Below are 21,136 nucleotides of genomic sequence, written 5' to 3' on the forward strand. Positions count from 1 at the left end.
TTTTGGATTTTTGGAAAATTCGGTAAGCATGTATTTCACCCTTAAATATTTTAATCTAAACCCTAAAACAATCAGACGTGTCTTCATCCTGTAAAAGTATTGGGAATAGAGGATTGAATTGGCTTGGCATTCCTTGCTTTTTTTCCCACATTCAGTAGCAGGGGCACAGAAGGGTAGAGAGAGTAAGGGGCTGCAGGCAGATGTCCTACTTGAGGAGGGAACTTGAATTTTCAAAGACTAGTGGCCCCTTCCCCAGAATTCACCATGTGCTTTCATTCTTTCTGGTTGATCAGCGAGTCTGTTTTATCCCGTGAAAATGAGTACACACACACACACACACACACACACACACACACAGTTCAGTCATGCACACACAGGTTGCAAAGAAACTTCAGAACAAACATTAAAGCACTTTATTTATAATTTATATAATGGTTGTATGTTAAATGTCTTGTATATTGCATCAAAAACATTGCACTTCATTTACGTTGCATTTTGTATCACAGATCTGTGCATCAGGCCTCGTAACTTCATCTATGTAACAAAAATACCAGAAAAAGACATGGGGTAAAAGGAAAGGTGTAAGAAAATCTCATTGTCTCAAACTTTATCTTCACTTCCTCCTCGTCTCCCCCCTCCCCTCCACCGGGGAGAGAGAGACCATGTGCGTTTCGTGTCAGTCACATTGAACCCTCTCCTCAGAATAACCTATGCACAGACAGCTGTCTCTCATTTTCCACACCCTCTCATTCCTTTTCTCCTTATGTGGTTCCCTCTATTCTTTCTCTGAAGCTTTTTCTTCATCTATGTGGCATTAGAAACTCTACTGTATAGGAATTTATGGAAGTGCAATAGGACAGAAACCTCAAGCATTGCCACCTACAAGACACACATATCTACACACACACTGGAGGAAGCCACAACATAGAGTTAACACATTCAACAACAAAGCAAAAAGGGGACGTTTGGAACAGAGGGACCAACTTCAAAAAGTCTGAGGATTACTGTGAGGGAGAAGCTGTAAGACGAAAGAGCAAGACCATGCCGGACTGTCAGATCCGAATCGGGTTTGTGATGGTGCTGATGGTCTGTTGCTTGCTGTTGTTGGCATCTGGTTCAGGGAATGCACGCATGTTCAGGAAGAGGGGGCTCATCCAGAAGGTATGAATTTAGGGAATGTTTTGTGATTCTATGGAGATGCATGTTTGTTTAAGTGTAATGGATAGTAGAGGCCTGGTTTCAGCAACACATTTCTGCAGTCCAGATAGGGAAGATGTTCATGTGTGGTGTTGAAGGTTTATTATTGTAGACATTTATTGGAAGAGACTTTGGGAGAAATGCTTACTTGGTGATGCTATCAGATGGTAATACCATGGTAATAAAATTATATTATTCATTCACCATATTCATGTCCTATGGTATTCACATATTTCTCCAAGATACCTCACATTTCTTGATTTATTAGCAGTTTATGATATATTATGATGGACTATGATGATTAGGATATATCAATTAACGTATACAGATTTTAAGATTTCCATGTAGATTTATGGGTTTTTAAACATTGCAGAAATACCATTTGAAGACAATAGGTATTTAGTGTACAATTATGTACCCAAAGCTAGAGGTACAACCCCCCCCTCCCCCCACATTACCACCCCAGTGACAGCCCTTATACCACAATTTCTGAGAGTGTATTTAGACTACATAGTAAACTAAGGTACTTCAAAGGTACCATGGTACTGCCGTGTCCAAAAACAATTTTAGTGCCATGGTACATTTTGGAACTTTTTTGTTACTTTTGGGCAGAGTTGGCACAACTTGGCATCTGTAAGCCTGGTTTTCAGAAGCTTGTTAGTTCCAGTAAACAGTGAAAAAGGAATGTACACACATATCTCTAGAACTCCTATTGAGCTGATGTGGTCATGGCTGAATACACAGCTGGTATAGAATGCTGTGTGTGTGTGTGCGCGTGCGTGTGTGTGTGCGTGCGTGTGTGACAGAAGCAGGGGGTATTTCAGGCGGGGAGTCTCTGGGCCTCTGCTCATTAGTAATGATAAGTGTAGGTTTGATTGATAACAACTAACAAAGAATGGCTGGATGGAATTTGCTGGATGGATATCCCTTCCCTTCCAGAGTTTTTTCTGATCATGGCACTACTGTGGAATTCAAGATTGACATTTCCTAGCGGATCCATTCACATGCCACTGGAAATGGTCCATGCCCAACGTTACCTCCTAGTAACTCATTTCCCCCTACTTTATAGTCGTCTGTCTTTTTCGGGCACTCAGGTCTGTCATTAAATGTTCTCTGATATTGTAATTACCTTCTGGTTAATTTGTCTGTCAATTTGAAAATGTGACCTATGCTGCCTTCACTTGTGTAAAACTGATGAATCATGGGCAGACACAGTATAACACTGTTATAGTAATTAATCATAATTAGGTTCATATTGAGGGAAATTGAGATCTTTGCAGCAATAAAAATGGATCTGGAAAGAAGGTGAAATTTCCCAGTTTCAGTGTTTTGTAACAGCATTATTGATGAATACAGGGTTTGGATTCTACTGAGCTGTGTGATCTGGGTGGGCCCAAAGCAGTTCAAAAGTTATCCTGGTCCAACTGGCTCCCAGCTCACTCGTGACTGCAAACAACCATGGACAGTTTATCCATTCAGAGTTTCTCATTGCTAACGTAAAAGTAGGAAGTTACATTTAACGCAAAGGGCTTTGTGAAAAACAATACCAGATATAGCCAATAGGCTATGGGTTTGTTAAGAAAGTGTTGAAATTTAATTTAACCAGCTTTTAGAGAGAGCGGGTGGTTTTTATTATTTATGTTTTATGCACAGGAATAGGAAATCCAGCTTTTTTGAGTGAATTTTGGCATTTTGATTTCCTTTTCATATAAGGTGAAGACTATCTACATGGTCAGAATAGAAGTTTTGAATAAGGCAGTTTATCTTTAAAAAACATGACATTATGTCTTACATTACAATTTATTAATCAATCGTTTAGACACTGCTGTAAGGTAAAAATGATAAATATTCTCATTTATGTTTGTATACAGTGCTGTGGAAAAGTATTTGCCCCTAGTGTGTGTGTATACTGTATCTCATACTAAATTGTTTCAAAGATTCCCCAAAAATCTTATTTAAAACAAAGGCAATCTGAGTAAACATAAAAGACTGCTTTTAAATGATAATCTTATTTATTGGAGCAAAAAAATTATCCAAAACCAACTGGGCCAGTGTGAAAAAGTATTTGCCATTAGTTACTAAATCCCCAAATCTATGAATCTGCATTCATTATGGGGTTCAGCTGTACTAGTCGCACCCAGGCCTGATTACTGCCAGCCCTGTTTAATCTATTCAACACCCAAATATAACTTTTTCAGCAGCATGAAGTTGGCTAAAAGGTCTCACCCAGTAGCACACTATGCCAAAGTCAAAATAAATGTCAGAAATTACGAGGAAAAAGGTTGAAATACATCAGTCTGGGAAGGGTTACCAAGCTATTTCAAAGGCTCTGGAACTCCAAAGAACCACAGTGAGAGCCATTATCTCCAAATTAGCACAGTAGTGAACCTTCCCAGAAGTTGCCGACCTTCCAAAATTCCTCCAAGAGCACAGCGTGTCTCATCAAGTAAGTCACAAAAAAGCTAAGGACAACATCTAAGGAATTGGAGGCCTCTGTTGAATCAATAAAGGTCACTGTTTATGATTCCACTATCAGAAAGACACTGGCCAAAATTGCCATCCATGGAAGAGTGGCGATGCGAAAACCACTGCTAACCCAGAAGAACATTAAGACTTGTTCTTCCAATTTTCGTATCTACCCCAATGTTCTTCTCCAATGTGCAAAATGAAACATGTATTGGCTAAATGTATGCTATACACAGGGTTGGGGAGTAATGGAATACATGTAACAGGATTACGTATTTAAAATACAAAATATTAGCAACTGTATTCCACTACAGTTACAATTTAAATCATTGGAAATTAGAATAGTTACATTCAAAAAGTATTTTGATTACTGAAGAGATTACTTTGCATTTTATTGTCATTTGTTTCATTTATTATTTAGTCCTTTCAGATGGAAAACATTTATACATATAAATGATGCGATCCAAAATGCATTTGAACAGCGATGAAACACTTTCTTATGATGTGTTACATTCATACGAGCAGACAGAGAATTAAATTTGAAGTAAGTTTGGAGCAGAAGAAATAGAAATGAACCTTGTGTAAATTGTCAGCTTTACGCTAATCTAAAATGCTATTTCTAGCCATTTTACATGCACATGTTACCGGGCACATATATTTCTATCAAGAAAATTCACGTTGGATCATAATTTCTTCATTTTGAAGAGCTGCTACTCGACTCTCTCTGACACACCTATGTTGTCATAGAAACAAACACATACCAGATGCATGCCTAATATTTTCTGCTTCCTGTATCTTTGCACACTTTATGGATGAATACATTAAAATCATACGGCAAGTTAAATTGTATACTGCACATTTCTATACAATATTTTGTGCTTCAGAGAATTATTAAAATAGACCCAATACAGTAATCACAAACGACTGATTGGTGATTGGTGCATCCTGAACAGCGCTGAGAAAAGTAACAGGTGCCATGTTACAATGCCTTTTATGTGCCACTTCAGAAGACATCGGACAATAATTTATATAATTATTACTATAATAATAAAGTTTAAGTATTTTATAAGTTTTAAAATTGACCAAATATTGGTCAGGAACTTTTGAATTTCTGAAAGTTGAAAGGGACATATCTACCTAATGACATGTCTATCACCCCTACCTAAATCTACACATTTGAATAGATGCACGGTTTCTCACAGTGTCTCTGCAGAACATGTGATGGCATGTGAAGGAGGGTCGTCTCGATGATGCTTTGCCCCCACAGCCCCATCAATCTCTGAGCTCCACACTGATGAATAACAGGTCAAAGAGGAAAGCTTAAAAGCTAACAGAGATGATAGATGTTTCAAGGATACCTGTCAACAATCTCCTGAGATAATATGGAGAGTCTATCTTCCTCTGTCATACTCTTGCCATTTTCACATAGTACTCTATATCCCAAAGAATACATGAGTCCAGTCTGAGGCTAATATGCTTAAATCAATACTGCAATATCTGCTTGCATGGCAGGATATTTTAATCTGGTTGTGTTGGTGAATGGATGTAGCGGCATATCAATTAACGCCCCTACCTTCTCTTGTACATTATTAAATATAATGTTCTTGAAGAAGCAGCCTACCCGAGACCCATCTGGCCCATCAGGAGTTAATTCAAAAGCAGTTGTACAGCAGTCATGCATTCTAGGTCCCAGTGTGAGTTGAGCATTAATCCCATTTAGATGAAGAAACTGTTTAAATACTAATAGCAGGCCTAATTTTACAGCATGATTGACTCACTATAGTGATAAAAAAGATTTAAAATCACACATAAAACTATAACGATCATACAAATATTTTAATATATTAATGTCTAATGCATATATAACATACATGAATGTTTTTCATCAAATAAAAAAGCCTTTACATTTGGAGAGAGCCAATAGCCAAAGGTTGGTCTAACCAATCTGTGTTTTGATGGAGGTTGCTTTTGGCTTGGGTGAAAATGAATGTTTATGGCTCTTTTTCTGGATTTGTATTATTAGTGGATATAGTCTTATTTTCAGCTGTGCAGGCATTATTTGGCATTCCCCATCTGTCACTCACTCAACGTTGTGTCGATGTAGTGACATTAGGGGTCACTCTTGAGAGCCCGGAAACACCTCTGATCTTTGATAAAATGCCAATGGGAATTGGCGAGTGATATTTGCATGCCCCTCCCCCAGACATACGGGTATAACAGCTCATTAGATTTTCTCTTCGGAGCCGAGCGGGCGATGGTTCAAGCTGAGCAAGCGATTTCCATCCCTCGCCTCTGCTGGATCCTTACAGCGCATTACTATGGCTTTCTCCCCTCTCTGCATGGGTGCACTGCAGAGATCGCCCCTGGGCGCTTCAGCAGATCTAATAGAGTATGCGTCATGCGTGGATACGTCATGTCCTCATTGCGAGTCAAGATTCTCTGCGACTCCCTCCTCGGTCCTTCTACCTACAGCTATGAGGCCAGCACAGCAAGCACTGGGGGTGATTCGGGGACCCCAATGGGACCACCTCTGCCGGTTAAATCCCTGCTGACCTCCCATTCCCCGGCACGCTCGTTTGCCCTGGCTAGGCATTCGGATGAGTGCACCAGCTCATCCCAGGGCAAATTTGACCTTTTATTCGGTGCCCGTGAAGGTGATGAGCTCTGGAGCACAGTATCGAAGAGAGGGCCTGTCCTGTCTGATGCGGAAACCTCTGCTGGGCTTACCCCATCGGGTGTGGTCGCCCAGCCACAGGCGGACCCTTCTTCCCAGAAGTGCACGAGGAGGTGACGAGTTTATGGGAGGCACCTTTCTCTGCCCGGTTCCGATCTCTTGGCTCCCCTGCCCTCACTACCCTCGATGGTGGAGCGGCCAGGGGTTACTCGGTGATGCCCCCAGTGGATAAGGCGCTCGTGGTGCACCTATGCCCGCATAGTGCCGACACCTGACACGGGCGCCCAAAGCTCCCATTCCCTTGGATGTGAGGCTCACGTCTTCCCTGATGGCTAGAGCCTACGGTGCCGCTGGACAAGCCACCTCTGCCTGGTTGCAGTGAAACTATTTCAGAGGCTCCTGGGGCATATGGCATCCTCAGCGGTAGCCACACCACTCGGATTGATGCATATGAGACCGCTTCAGCACTGGCTCCAGACTCGAGTCCAGAGATGGGCATGGCACCACGGCACACATTGCATGGCCATCATGCCGATCCGTCGCCGTCTCTTCAGCCCTTGGAACGACCTTGAATTTTTACGGACAGGGGTTCCCCTAGAGCAGGTCTCCAGGTGCACCGTGGTTAATACCAACGCCTCCAAGACAGGTTGGGGCGCCACATGCAACGGGCACGTGGCCGCTGGCCCCTGGTCGGGCCCGCAGCTACGTTTCCACATCAACTGCCTCGAGTTGCTGGCAATACTGCTCGCTCTGCAGAGTTTCCGGCCGTTGATCCAGCGCAAGTACGTATTGGTTCGAACAGGCAACACGGCGACGGTTGCATATATCAACTTCCAAGGCTTGTTACTCCCCTCGTATGTCACAACTCGCCCGCTGTCTCCTCCTCGGGAGTCAGCAGTACCTCAAATCGCGGCGAGCCACTCGCATCCCGGGCCATCTCAACACCACGGTGGATGCACTATCACGACAGGTCACCCACAAGGGATAGTGGAGTCTCCACCCCCAGGTGGTTCAGCTAATTTGGAGTCGATATGGGCAGGCACAGGTAGACCTGTTCGCCTCCCCAGAATCTCATTGCCCGCTGTGGTACGCCCTAGACATATTGGCACACAGATGCCCACCTGGACTATGCAAGAATGCGTTCTCCCCAGAGAGCCTACTTGCACAGACCCTGTGCAAGGTCAGGGAGGACAAAGGGGTCACCCTAGTGGCTCCCTACTGGCCCACACAGACTTGGTTCTCAGACCTCATGCTCCTCGCATCAGCCCCTCCCTGGCAAATTCCCCTGAGGAAGGACCTTCTTTCTCAGGTACGGGGCACCGTCTGGCACCCGCGACAAGGAACCTCCATGTCTGGCCCTTGGACGGTACGTGAAAGACCTCAGTGGCCTACCACCTGCCATGGTAAACACCATCACTCAGGCTAGGACCCCCTCTATGAGATGCCTGTATGCCTTAAAGTGGCGTCTGTTCACTAAGTGGTGTTCTTCCCGACAGGAAGACCCCCAGAGACGCGCAGTAAGCTCAGTGTTTTCCTTTCTGAAGGAGAGGTTGGAGGGACAGCTGTCCCCCTCCACCTTGAAGGTGTACGTAGCGGCCATAGTTGCGCACCACGATACAGTGGACGGCAAGTCCTTAGGAAAGCACGACCTGATTATCAGGTTTCTGAGAGGTGCTAGGAGGTTTAATCCCTCCACACCTTGCCTCGTTCCCTCATGGGACCTCGCCGTAGTCCTGCAAGGCCTGCGTGGGGCTCCCTTTGAGTCAGTAGAGCTTAAGGCACTCTCCTTAGAGACTGCCCTCCAGACGGCGCTCACCTCAATCAAGAGGTTTGGGGACCTGCAAGCGTTCTCTGTCAGCGAAACGTGCCTGTAATTGGGTCCGGGCTACTCTCACGTAATCCTGAGACCCCGACCGGGCTATGTGCCCAAGGTTCCCATGACCCCATTCAGGGACCAAGTAGAGAACCTGCAAGTGCTGCCCCAGGAGGAGGCAGACTCAGCCTTAGCATTACTGTGTCCTGTGCATGCTTTGCGCATCTATTTGGATCGCACGCAGAGCTTTAGGATCTCTGAGCAGCTCTTTGTCTGTTTTGGTGGACAGCGGAAAGGAAGCGCTGTCTCCAAACAGAGGATCACCCACTGGATCATAGATGCCATAGCTGTTGCCTACCAGGCCCAGCAGGAGCCGCCCCCTGCAGGGCTACAAGCCCATTCCACCAGGAGCGTAGCAGCCTCCTGGGCTCTGAACAGTGGCACCTCTTTAGCTGACATTTGCAGAGCAGCGGTCTGGGCTACACCAAACACCTCTGCGAGATTCTACAATCTCTGGGTTGATCAGGTCTCCTCCCGTGTCTTAGCAGGAACAAACGGGTAAGTCCGGACCGAACGGCCAGGTATACCACCTACTGGGCAGGGAGGAGATTTTTCTTCTAAAAATCTTTGTTTGAATTCAGCAGAAGAAAGTCATTTCACTATTATGTGGTTCGCTCTCAGTGGGGCATGTCATGAGTTGTGCGTGGCGTGAACCATCCACATGCGCTATGGTAATGCACTCAACAAACCACATGATAAGATGCACGGATTGACGGTCTCAGACATGGAGGCAACTGAGATATGTCCTCCGCCACCCGGATTGAGGCGAGTCACTAAGATACCACTAGGAACTAGAGCGTGTTGGGAATTGGGCATTCCAAATTGGGGAGAAAAAATAAATAAATAAATAAATAAATAAAAGTAGTCCATGCAACTTGTGCATCATACTCCAAGTCTTCTAAATGCATACAAGTTTTGTAAGTAATTTTTTATTTTATTTTTTAAACATTGACGTCCTTTGCATGTTCGTGAGTGCTACGAGAGAAGCTTGTTCACAGTCGCAAGAACTTGCATTTCTTGTATTCCTTCAGAAGACTTGGAATATGATGCACAAGTCGCATTGACTTCTCTTATCATTTTTTATTTATTTATTTATTTTTCTCCCCTTTTTCTCCCCAATTTGGAATGCCCAATTCCCAATGCGTTCCAGGTCCTTTAGGTTTTCTGGAGCTTTTTAAGCTTTAATGTGAGTCACCTGCAATTGTATTGAAAAGACAGACTGGAACATTTGTTACATTTTCTACTTTTCTCTTCTGCATTCGGGATTGGAACGTCATGACAAGAACATCTGTAAATTATGACAGAATTTTCATCTTAGGGTAGATTATACACAGAGTTAAGGATTTACAATAATTACACTATAAATCACCCAATGAGGGAGAGTTCAGGAAAATAATCTCCAATCAGGAAAATAGGTGAAACACGAAATTGACATTTACACTGTCACTCATCAAGATTTCTCTTCTCGTCTTCAGATCTGCCAATCATCTACAGACCCTCTACCTAAAGCCAAAGCACTGAAGCACCTCAGCAGCTGTAAAATACATAGAATTAGGTCTGTAGCATGCAGACGTCTAGACCTCAATCACAGCAAACCTGAGCTGAAATTTGAAGAGAGAGGAAAAGGGCTATTTAGTTTTCCTCTCTTAATTACTGTAATGCTTGCTTTAAAAACCACACTACAAAGCACTATGTATGTCAGCATGTATTTAGTTCAAATCTTATTTTCTGTACTAACAGGGGCCCCAACTCAGTGAACCTGAAGTATATAGAGCAGTAACAGGGTGGAGTTACATGGTAGAGATGTGTGTGCTTGAAATCTGTGTCATTGCATGCTGATATCAGACACACTGAAGAAGACCCGTGATGTTCTTGTGCTTATGTATGTATTTGCTTTTTAAAATTTTCTGATCGGATGGTTATTTTCTTTCCACTTGCAACTGACAAAATGTAAACTCTTGTTGTAGCGTAGTGGTTAATTGACAGGTGAGGGGTGGCGCTTCGCTGCTGTCCGGAATGGATTTGCATTTACACCTGTGATGTGGTTACATGTTTTTTTACTGCCTCTGTATGGGGTTTTTGTGATCGATCACAAAACATTTTGGACTTTACACCTGTATTTAGTGCTGACTAAATGTTATCGATCACCTGAAACACATCTTAATACCTGGTGGTAGATTCAACTCTAAAGATCTCAATCTCTCCAAATTTCTTCTGAATGTTCCACTACAATTCAGAATGATGAGAGTACTGATATATTCCGAGCAGGAAATGAGAGTTTGGGATAGATAAACCAAACATAGGCACACAGTTTAGCACCAGGGGACCCATAGTTGATAAGAAGAGCACACTAACACTTCCTCTCTGTCTGATCTACAAACTCTTGGGAAAGGGTATATTGCATTATGGTTCATTACGAGCAGTGATACTAGGAAATCATTAGAAAGCATGGCTAATATCCTGACAGTATTTTTACTTTCACCATTGGTAAAATATTTAGAATAGTATGCAGTATTACTGTGGCAATGAAGGAGGCTGTTATTCAAACTACTTTTACATTTTCTAAAGAATATCTGAATGACACATTGCTTTGCTGTTGCTATAGTCTTCTGAGCGCTATGTGTTTGATAGGGTGTTGGCTGGTTACTTACTAGCCAAACTCAAAAATGCCCACCCCCAAAACTCTGATATTTTGATCTCTACTGTAGAGGGCTCAGGTCCCTCTTTCAATGAAAATCTTTGCCCATTGTCCACTGGATGAAAATTGTACATCTGATCACTTAGAGAAGTGATAGCGTGCCTCTTCTCAAAAAGTGTCCGATTTAAGGTCTAATTCATGTTCTCAGTACAAATAGTTCAGGAAAAGTTCAACATATCTTATGATAAATAGTAATAATTTGTACGAGATGACGAAATCGTTCAAATTGACTTGTCTCATATGAAAAAGATTGACTTTTATTCCCAACTAATTAAACAGAATTTGAAATTCGATATAATGTTGGCATAAAATTTTATCTAGCCTCCCATCCAACACTTTGATTAAAGAACAGAGACATCAGTGAACAAAATTCGTTACTCATTCCATACTTATTTATGTAATTTATGACTGATGTATGTCCGTAACATGTAATGCTTCCCTCGTCTCGTTCAAAACTAGATGCACACAGGGAAAATAAATCTTTTCTGCATATTGCTGCCCCCTTCGGTATATTGCGGCTCCATTTTGATGCCCTCTTCAGCCAATCATGGCCTGTTCGGCATAACGCGGTGGCCCGTTTCAGCTAATAGCCACCCATATGACCCTGTTTTGCGGCCGGCCCACCGGGAAAAGTCCTGGTTCTCTCTATTGCCAGTCCGCCCCTGTTACAAACCCTGATGTACACAAAAGTTATTTCCCTAATAAAATCATGGTTTAGGGTTTATGGTTTGGATAAGAGTAAGGGTAAGGGTAGGATTAGTAAAATAGGATAAGTAAAATTCATACGATTTTGTATGAGCTAACTAGTATGATTTCTTTCGATATTGTGCTATATTACGACTTGTCAAGAGACTTGATTTGTTATGCAAGTTAAAAATTTTAGTTTAATACTTGCTTAAGCAAGCAGCACTAATGATATAATGCTCTAAACTTCAAGGGTTATAGGTTAACCAGTGGTCTTTATGGGACCCTAATGTATCAAGTAAGGAAGGACTATTCGCCAAAGATATCAAGTACATTTATGAAATTAGGTCCAAAGTTGTGGCCAATTGCTATGGAATCAATTCCATGCCACATATATTTGCAAAAATATAAAGTATAGCAAAATAAAATAAAGTTTTGCAAAACAAAAAAAGTATTGAGCAAACAAAAAAAAAATTTTTAAAACAAAAATTAAGTATCACAAACGTAAAATAAAGTATCGAGAGAAAAAAAGAAAGTTTTGCAAACAAAAATAAAGAATTGCAAAATATAAATAAAATATAGCAAAAATCAAGATGTAATTAATTGCAAAAATCAATGACTGTTGTAAAATAATCTAAAGATGTTTTATCCTTTTTTATCTCTGCAACAGATTTTTAGGCAGCAATGATTTTGCCTCACATCTTTTTCTTTGCAATGCTCCTTTTAATCTGCATTTCCATCACGTGTGAGCTCGTGATACCGTTTTGCCTTTGCGCTTCACTTTTCTCTGCGTTTCACTTTATGGCACTGTTTTGACGTGGGGGTGGAGTCAGGGGATTGGGGCGTGTACAACGGGCTCAGTGATGCCTCTCTGGAGTTACGTCATTAGCTTGAGACACAGATCAAACATCATGGCTGAGCACAGGCATGCAGGTGGATCTCAGGTATATAAAGTTGATTGTTTCCTTTCATTTAATTAGCATTAAATGTGCTTTAACAGCGTTTGCTTCAGATAAAGAAGTTAGAGATCAGTTAAAGCGGTGGATTTATTAGCCATACTCGCTAACATAGCCAGCATCTGCAGTTTATTCTCTCTCAATTGATTGGACTATTGATTGATTCTTATGTTTATTTTATAGATTATAATTGTCTATACCATAGTATGTTGTCTTCTAAAAAAATGTAAACTCCATATTTAGATGTAACATTATCACTGTTAAAGGAGACAATAAATAGATTACAAATAAAAAGTTAAACGATCGTAACAAACGTGCACGTGTTCTGTCTTTAAAAATAAAGTTTTGAAATATAAAATGTTCACATCCCCTATATTCTTAACCCTGCGTTATACAGCTATGTGGCATGGGGGGCGTGGTCGTGTGTCAGTCTGCGGGAGAGAGAGCGGTAAGGCTTGTCACCTGGTTTGTAATTATCTCTAACACCTGTGTCTTGTTGTAGTGATACGGAGAAAGACATTTAAAGGGGCGCCAAGTGTCGAGAGGGAGAGCATCCAGAAAGCTCCACAGAGTGTGATATTGTTTTGTTTATGTTACATTTCTACGGCGGTGACCGTCGTATGTCCGTATGTGAAAGAAATTAAAGTGCTGATTTCAAACCTGCTTCGCTGTCTTCTGACTCCTCCATTGCTCAACGAACCTGTTCACAAGCTACTTAAGTTCTTACAATGCTCACAGTAAATGTACGTGTATCTAGGTCATCTCATGTAATGATTTGCCATGTCACATTTAGCAGAGAGAATATCCAGATGTCGTGACGAATCTTATTAGTGTTCTGACTCAAATCTTCGGTCATATTCAGGCGGGTCAGGGTCAGCAGCAACAACAACAACAACAGCTTTCTCCTGCTGTTTCTCTGCCTCGAGTAGAGCAGGATATAACCAGGTTATCAGCACCTACTCTTAAGAATCAATCTGTTAAATTTGTTTTGCTTTTGCACAATTAACATTATAAGTGATGTTCTTTTTATTGTTTGTAGATCGTTTCCTGGGATGCTTATTTGTAATCTATTTATTGTCTCCTTTAACAGTGATAATGTAACATCTATTTATATATTTTTAAATATGGAGTTTACATTTTTTTAGAAGACAACATACTATGGTATAGACAATTATAATCTATAAAATAAACATAAGAATCAATCAATAGTCCAATCAATTGAGAGAGAATAAACTGCAGATGCTGGCTATGTTAGCGAGTATGGCTAATAAATCCACCGCTTTAACTGATCTCTAACTTCTTTATCTGAAGCAAACGCTGTTAAAACACATTTAATGCTAATTAAATAAAAGGAAACAATTTTTTATTTTATTTTTTTTATTGAACACCAAGTACAGAACAAAAAACAGAATGTACATCTACAATGGCATTGGTAAGTACAGGTAAATGAGTATTAAGCAAGGCACATATCAGTTAAAATAAAATAAATAAATTCAATGTATAAAATACAAATACAGAGGGGTCTCTTTATTCCTATTTTAAGAGCTCAAGGTCTCTTATTATTCCAGCCAATTTCTGGGCCTTTTTACTTTACATACATTCCAACGCTGGAAAGAAATTACAAATCAATTCTCTTTTAAATACAGAAAAATAAGGTTTCGTCTTTGTACATTTGGACTTATGAATGAAAAATGTGCCCAGTATCAACATTACATTAATAAGAAATTAATTTCTTTTCTCGTCCAACAGCACTCCAAACATAACATGTTTCCTAGCAAAAGTGGGCAGTGAGTGAATCTTTGATTCCAACCAATAAGACATATTTTCCCAAAAAGTATTTGAAGAAAACGAGAAAAAAAAAGATGATCAGAACGTCTCTGTCAATTTGACAAAAAGTACAGGCATTTTCTTCAAAATTAAACCGTTGTCTTAAAAATTCACTTGACGGGTATACCCCATTGAATATTTTAAAATGAGTTTCCTTAAACAATCAACTTTATATACCTGAGATCCACCTGCATGCCTGTGCTCAGCCATGATGTTTGATCCGTGTCTCAAGCTAATGACGTAACTCCAGAGAGGCATCACTGAGCCCGTTGTATACGCCCCAATCCCCTGACTCCACCCCCACGTCAAAACAGTGCCATAAAGTGAAGCGCAGAGAAAAGTGAAGCGCAAAGGCAAAACGGTATCACGAGCTCACACGTGATGGAAATGCAGATTAAAAGGAGCATTGCAAAGAAAAAGATGTGTGGCAAAATCATTGCTGCCTAAAAATCTGTTGCAGAGATAAAAAAGGATAAAACATCTTTAGATTATTTTACAACAGTCATTGATTTTTGCAATTAATTACATCTTGATTTTTGCTATATTTTATTTATATTTTGCAATTCTTTATTTTTGTTTGCAAAACTTTCTTTTTTTCTCTCGATACTTTATTTTACGTTTGTGATACTTAATTTTTTTTTTAAATTTTTTTTTTTTTTTGTTTGCTCAATACTTTTTTTGTTTTGCAAAACTTTATTTTATTTTGCAATACTTTATATTTTTGCAAATATATGTGGCATGGAATTGATTCTATAAATTGCCAAGAACTCAATATTCTACACAAGTCCAGGGAAACATAGTTTTTTTTTAGCAGTTGCCCAGATAGATGGTTCAACGCATGCACTAGTATTTTTTGCTAATGCTGATGCAACTAACAGAACCGTTGGGCAAACTTCCACCCTCAATTTGCTCAGTGCAGCCACCCAATCTGCGGGACCGAGCCTGTATGTGAGTGTATTGATTTTGAACAATTAACTGCCTCAACAACCTGTGCCAGACATATGCTTTTATTTTAACAGTTTGTTTGAAAACAATGCTCCAAATCTGACAAATGATCACAATGAATTTTCAAGGTGGCATGCAGATCACAAACCCGTAATCTAATTAGTAAACAAAATCTCAGCCACATTTTGACTTGTACTTGAATGAAAGGTTCTTTGGAGAAGAATGAAGAATTGTATGCCATCTCCTCTAGCACCCACAGAAAAAGAGAGAAATATGGTCTGCTTTCTAAATGGTCAGTTTCAGTAGCGGAATGTATTTTATAGGCTAATTGTCCAGTGTTAGTATATACTTTATATTACTAGTGCTACATCTAAGGCATACAGTGTTAACATGGCTATATCTTTCCTTACCTAACATTCTTCAAGATGACATCACTCTGAAGTACTGTGCAAAGAATTGCCCACATTCGCCCTTAGTGCGTGCAACAGGCCACGCCCAAATGCCCCATTTTCTGATACAAATTTTTCTAATTTTGTACATCGATACTACAGGCCAACTGGAACCCCTTTTCCAAGAATGGCCCACATTCACCCTTAGTTACAGGCCATGCCCCAAAGCCCAAAATGATGTGATTTCCACCCCATTTGTCCAATTCTTTTGAAACTTGGTGCACATGCCTCATTTCTCATTGGGAACAAAAAAGCCTCAAGGATCAATAAGGTCCAGCATAGACTGAAAATTTGGGAAAACATAAAAAAAAATCCTCTTCTCTAGAAACGTAGATACAATTTACTTCAAATTTGGTACCCATGTGTTGAATTGATGTCTTTCAATGTGTTACTTAGCAAAAATGACACGATACAAAATGGCTGAAAGGGGCATATTTATGTAAATATACACACTGCCTCAATATATATGTGTCAATATATCAAATGTAATTTTGACTGATGATTTTTCAAACCTAACATGCTTCAACATGACATCACTCTAAAGTGCCGTGCAAAATTTCACCTTGATATGTCAAAAGATGATTGAATTACAGCTGTTTGAACTTGGTCCAAATCTGACAATGCTATCCAATAGTTCTTTTTTTATACCGAAACTGAAAGCAGAAATACACAGCAATGTGTACATCAAAATTGGCTAAGATGTTGTGCTGTTAAGTGAAGGGACAGAGGTTCAAATCCAGCCACAACCATCATTTTTCATTTAGGATTCAGACATAAAGACGTGTTTTTTACGATTCCTCCATCATAAGGGTTTAACCCCAATCTTCTACTGATACATTTTTTAATGATTTGCCATTTTGAGGAGGAATTCATATTGCTGCTTGCAGCTATATTTAGATTTTTCATCTTTGCCTCGTGGCAGTTTTAATTTGGTTCTGGAGGCTGAACCCAGCGTCAAGCGCCACATTGCCCTCGATCCACATGACAAGAGTTGCAGAAAGCGTCACAGAGGGGCGATTTTGCCAGTCTGCCACGTAAAAAAGTGGGAGGTGTGCACAATAAACATTGAAAACATGTATTTCCAAGACAGAAAAAAAACCTTACGGTTGCTTTGGTAGCAGAAAGTAATAAAAGGACTCGTTTATGTTTAGGTCTAATCGTTTTCTTGGTGAATTTAAATGAGTTCAATAACAGGGGTCTCTGATATTCATAAACAAAAAGGTAATATTTAATTAAAAGAAATTTTGAGACATTCAATGTCTCTTCACAATTTTAGACAGTTTTTAAATATATCTTGTTGCTTAGTACTCTCATAGATATTATTGGTGAAGCAAAAACGTGTGCGTAAAAACACTTTGGTGTAAAGTCACTTCATAGACTTCAGTGTATTCTGCAGCGCTGAAGTGAGTCATGTGAAAGACCCTTAACGCCTATAAATATCACTCACTTTTGCACATGAATCATTGCTCTTCACAATCACAAAAGTGACTGATTATGGTTTCAAAACGGAGAATTTCTCCAAACGGTGAGGAGTTTATTTTTTTGTGTGGAATTTGATAATTTTCCACTACACACATGACAATCATTCATGGCACACTAGTGTGCCACGGCACAGTGGTTGGGAAACACTGTCTTAAGGTACCCTTATAGTTAGGTTGGAAGTAGTCTCCTTCTTTTTGGCTCTAAAAACTTCTACCGGGTAAGGATCTATTGCGGCCTACCAGTCTTCTTTGCTCAAAAAACTTTCTGAGGGTGCTAGTTTCTTGTACCGTATATACTGTGTTCGCAGAGAATCCCACCTCTTTCCGAGCTTTTTCTCTGAAAGACAGTCAAGTTTTGTAAGCATTGTGTTAGCATGTCAAATTCATGTCTATATGCAGTGCAAACAAGTCTATTTTTGCTCTTCTTGTTGCGACAGGACGGATTCAAGACGCAAAACAACTGCCTGTTCCATAACAGAAATAAGCCTAATTTATTATTTTGGTAATCAGAAAAAAAACTATTATATTTTCTGTGCAATAGCGAAGAATAACACAAACAATTATAAACCGTTTCTGCTAAAGAGCCCAATGGCCAAAAATAAAATCTTACCTGATATAACAAGTTAGTCTTCGATCTCACACCAAAGTTCTGCTTTCACCACTCAATTGGCATTAAGTTTTTCTGTAGTGTCGTACAGAGCTGGCCTCTCCTGAATCATGTTAATCAGTTGGTCTTCAGTTTCTTTATTCCAGATGTGTATTGGAATTTTCAGATGAGATGATGAAAAATGAGAAGAGCTTTCTGTGTGTGTGCCGTCTTGAATTTGTTGTTTGCTTCCTTTTCATCACTTCTGTTTTTCTTCTCGTGCACTGGTTCACTAAGCTACACAGCCAATCAGGCTGATCTGTCTCACCGACATCTGTGCTCAATCGGCCGAAAAGCTGCCGACAGGGGTCCGACTTGTGCCAACAGTGCAGAACACACAGCAAAAACTAGGCCGACAGATGCTCAACGACAGCCCGACATTGGCCGACCATCAGCTTGGTGTGTCACGGCCTCAAGAGACTGGAGCAAGGATGCAAAGAAAGTAGCAAGGAAACGAAAAAAAGATGCACTATTACAGAAATGAGAAGCACCCAGTCACTCATGGATAAAATTAATCATGGATAACTGTGATTAGTGAATTTCTGCAATGTCATTGGTAATTTAAAACTATTGCATTTGAATGATACTGCATCCATGCCACTAGGTGTCAGTGTAAGTCGAAGACGACGTGCATAAAAAAATTACTGAGTGCACCTTTAAAAGAAATGTGTTTTGTTTTTTCTTGGAAAGTGTGCTTGTTTTTATTTTATTTGTATAAATGCTACTTGGTTTTTATCTAATTACACGTTTTTAAGTATGGCCCATGTTCAAATACTTCAGAGGGGAGCTATATTCTCTTTTTATGTAGGCTACCTCAGACTTTTGACAGTGTCAATAGTAAAGAGGTGGTTGGCAAACCCTAAACCTTATTTTGCCATATGGCTGTTGTGTCCATACTGGAATATTATTAAACATATTTAAGACTTCAACAGAACATTCTCACAACTTACCTGCTAACATCTGTTTAACACAAAAAAATATGTCCTCAAAGGCTAAAAGATGAAGTTTTGGAAGTTTGCTGTAAGAGTGTGCTTTATGTTTGTGCATGGATTTTTACCTCAGGACTACGAGTACCTCAACCATCTCCAGGCCATTCAGCACCAAAAGAACGACCGTTGCCCTCCGCCGCCTCAGATGCTGCCTGAGCGGGCCTGTGAGGTGCCGGGCTGTCGGTCCGATTCCGAATGTGAGAGACACAAACGGTGTTGTTACAACGGCTGCATTTACGCCTGCCTTGAGTCAGTGCAACCTCCGCCAGGTGAGAAAAGCAATGTTCGCTCAGTCATCAATACAGGCAAACCGTCCACGGACACGCACAAATGGATCTTAAAATTCAATTATTTTGTAAATCGGACCCCTGGCCGTTTTGTTTTGTATTTATTTCTAATTTTCCCAGTACTGGACTGGTTGGTGCAGCCCAAGCCGCAGTGGCTGGGAGGAAATGGCTGGCTTTTAGATGGACCAGAGGAGGTTTTGCAGGGTGGGTATTAAGTTATCAACAACATGAATAAATTAATAAACATGAATAAACACAGTCACAACACGTTAGCTCACACTGGTGCTACACCTTTAATTGTCTGAAGAGATATGAAGAAATATGACTCCATCTAAATGTTGTCTACGGCACTTTGCTTGCTCATTTGTTTAGTAATTGTGCTTTAAGCTTTATGACCTCTTATTAATTCAGAGACTATATGGAATATTTGTACTTTAAACAGCAAAAAGATTAAATCAGTGACAGACCTGAGATGTATTCGCTTATAGATGGTCTGTTGACATGTCTTGTAGTGTGAAAAACTATACTCCATATTTTAAACAGCATCTACTACCTACACAAAATATATATTTTAACCTCGTCTTAAAGTTAATTGAAAAAATACAAATAAATCCATGGACATGTTATGTGTGAACTACCCATGCAATGGCACAAATCAGCAAGAGTTGATTGACTGTGATTTTCTATGTGCAGCTGAGGCTTGCAGCACCACAGAGGATGGAGATGAACCTTTGCTCTGTCCCACTGGTTATGAGTGCCATATAATCAATCTAGGCAACCCTTCCGCTGGGATACCAAACCAAGGCCAATGCATCAAACAGCGAGGAAACTCAGGTATGCAGGAACTCCTTCACACCATCCATCCTTCCACTTAGTGGCATATATTCCCCCCAATAATCAAAAAAGCAAGTACAATGATCAATGTAAACATGTAAATTCTTCACACTAATCTACGCACTTGCTTCTACATATGTTAGTAAATAAGGCTATAACCCTACTAGTGTGGTGGTCATAAGCAGGGTTAGTATCAGTCACTTCAAAAAACATTAGCTAGCAATAACTTAAAACATTCATACAATAAACACATTTGAAATAACTGTTCTCCCTCTAGATGGACGTAGCCTGAGACACAAGTACTTCAAAGATTACAAGGATTATTTAAGTTAGTATGACCACCAATTTATGTGAAATCTTTTTGCCACAGGGAGGGAAGCATAAAAGTGGTCATCAATGACAGATTGACAATAGACTGGCCTTTAAATATGTGATTTCTTTATTCAATAGGAAGCAACTCCAACAATGCAGTGAGCTATGAGAAAAATCAACACAAGCACTCTGGCTGAGACAGAGGTGAGTTGAGTTTCACCAATATGAAACAACACTAAATCCAAATTTTTGTGATTGCTGTTTATAAGAGGCATTACCTTTTTTTTATTAATTTAGGTGACTAACTGTGGATTCCACATTAGTGCACTGTAATAACCGCTGATCCTTATACCTGAACATTACTACAGTGGAACTTGTCCAGAGACCGATTCATATCTGGTGCTCAAACATTGTAACAGAAATTAAAAGCTAAAATGTCCTACCTCTTATGAAAACCAAAACATATGACAGTATCAAAGGCTAATACAATAAGTTTTACTCTTCTTACATATGCATACTTGATGTATATTGCAAATGCCCTCAGTCAAATTTGACAAGCATATTTGTAGATAGTTTGATTTCGACAAAGCAAGTTTAACTCTGGAAAATAGGGGTTAATTACAATTTCAAGATGGAAAATATGTAAGCTAAACTGGTTAACTATATTGGTTATTTACATAATGATGGCTTTTTCTAGCTATGCCAAACCAACTCTCAAATTGGGGTGGGGTTTAATTGACAAGAGCAGCTATAGAACCCTTGTGTGATTTCTATGCTGCTAAATCAGAGCTCTTTTTTTTTACTAAACACCAAAAATA

The 21,136-nt window shown here is 40.1% G+C and overlaps 1 protein-coding gene across 2 annotated transcripts; it reads left to right on the forward strand.

Annotated features, from left to right (window-relative positions):
* The first annotated feature begins 1,032 nt into the window (after positions 1-1,032).
* LOC127623104 (WAP four-disulfide core domain protein 1-like) lies at positions 1,033-20,533 on the forward strand. 2 transcript variants are annotated; one of them, XM_052097358.1, is made up of 6 exons: positions 1,033-1,161; positions 18,959-19,154; positions 19,293-19,376; positions 19,866-20,006; positions 20,284-20,334; positions 20,457-20,533. In XM_052097358.1, exons 1-6 carry the CDS (start codon positions 1,042-1,044, stop codon positions 20,513-20,515), a joined length of 651 nt encoding a protein of 216 aa, XP_051953318.1. In that variant the 5' UTR covers positions 1,033-1,041; the 3' UTR covers positions 20,516-20,533. The 2 variants fall into 2 exon arrangements, with proteins under 2 accessions (XP_051953318.1, XP_051953319.1); XM_052097359.1 differs by lacking the exon at positions 20,284-20,334.
* Positions 20,534-21,136: the final 603 nt, after the last annotated feature.

The sequence above is a fragment of the Xyrauchen texanus genome, chromosome 29 (assembly GCF_025860055.1).
Source record: "Xyrauchen texanus isolate HMW12.3.18 chromosome 29, RBS_HiC_50CHRs, whole genome shotgun sequence".
Lineage (NCBI taxonomy): Eukaryota > Metazoa > Chordata > Actinopteri > Cypriniformes > Catostomidae > Xyrauchen > Xyrauchen texanus.

What these genes read in the sequence shown, in the direction of transcription:
- LOC127623104 (XM_052097358.1), top strand. Translation starts at nt 1,042, where the DNA reads ATGCCGGACTGTCAGATCCGAATCGGGTTTGTGATGGTGCTGATGGTC. An exon ending in GTCAGTGCAACCTCCGCCAG is followed by an intron (nt 19,155 to 19,292) that starts GTGAGAAAAGCA and finishes TAATTTTCCCAG; the next exon opens with TACTGGACTGGTTGGTGCAG. An exon ending in AGATTACAAGGATTATTTAA is followed by an intron (nt 20,335 to 20,456) that starts GTTAGTATGACC and finishes TTTATTCAATAG; the next exon opens with GAAGCAACTCCAACAATGCA.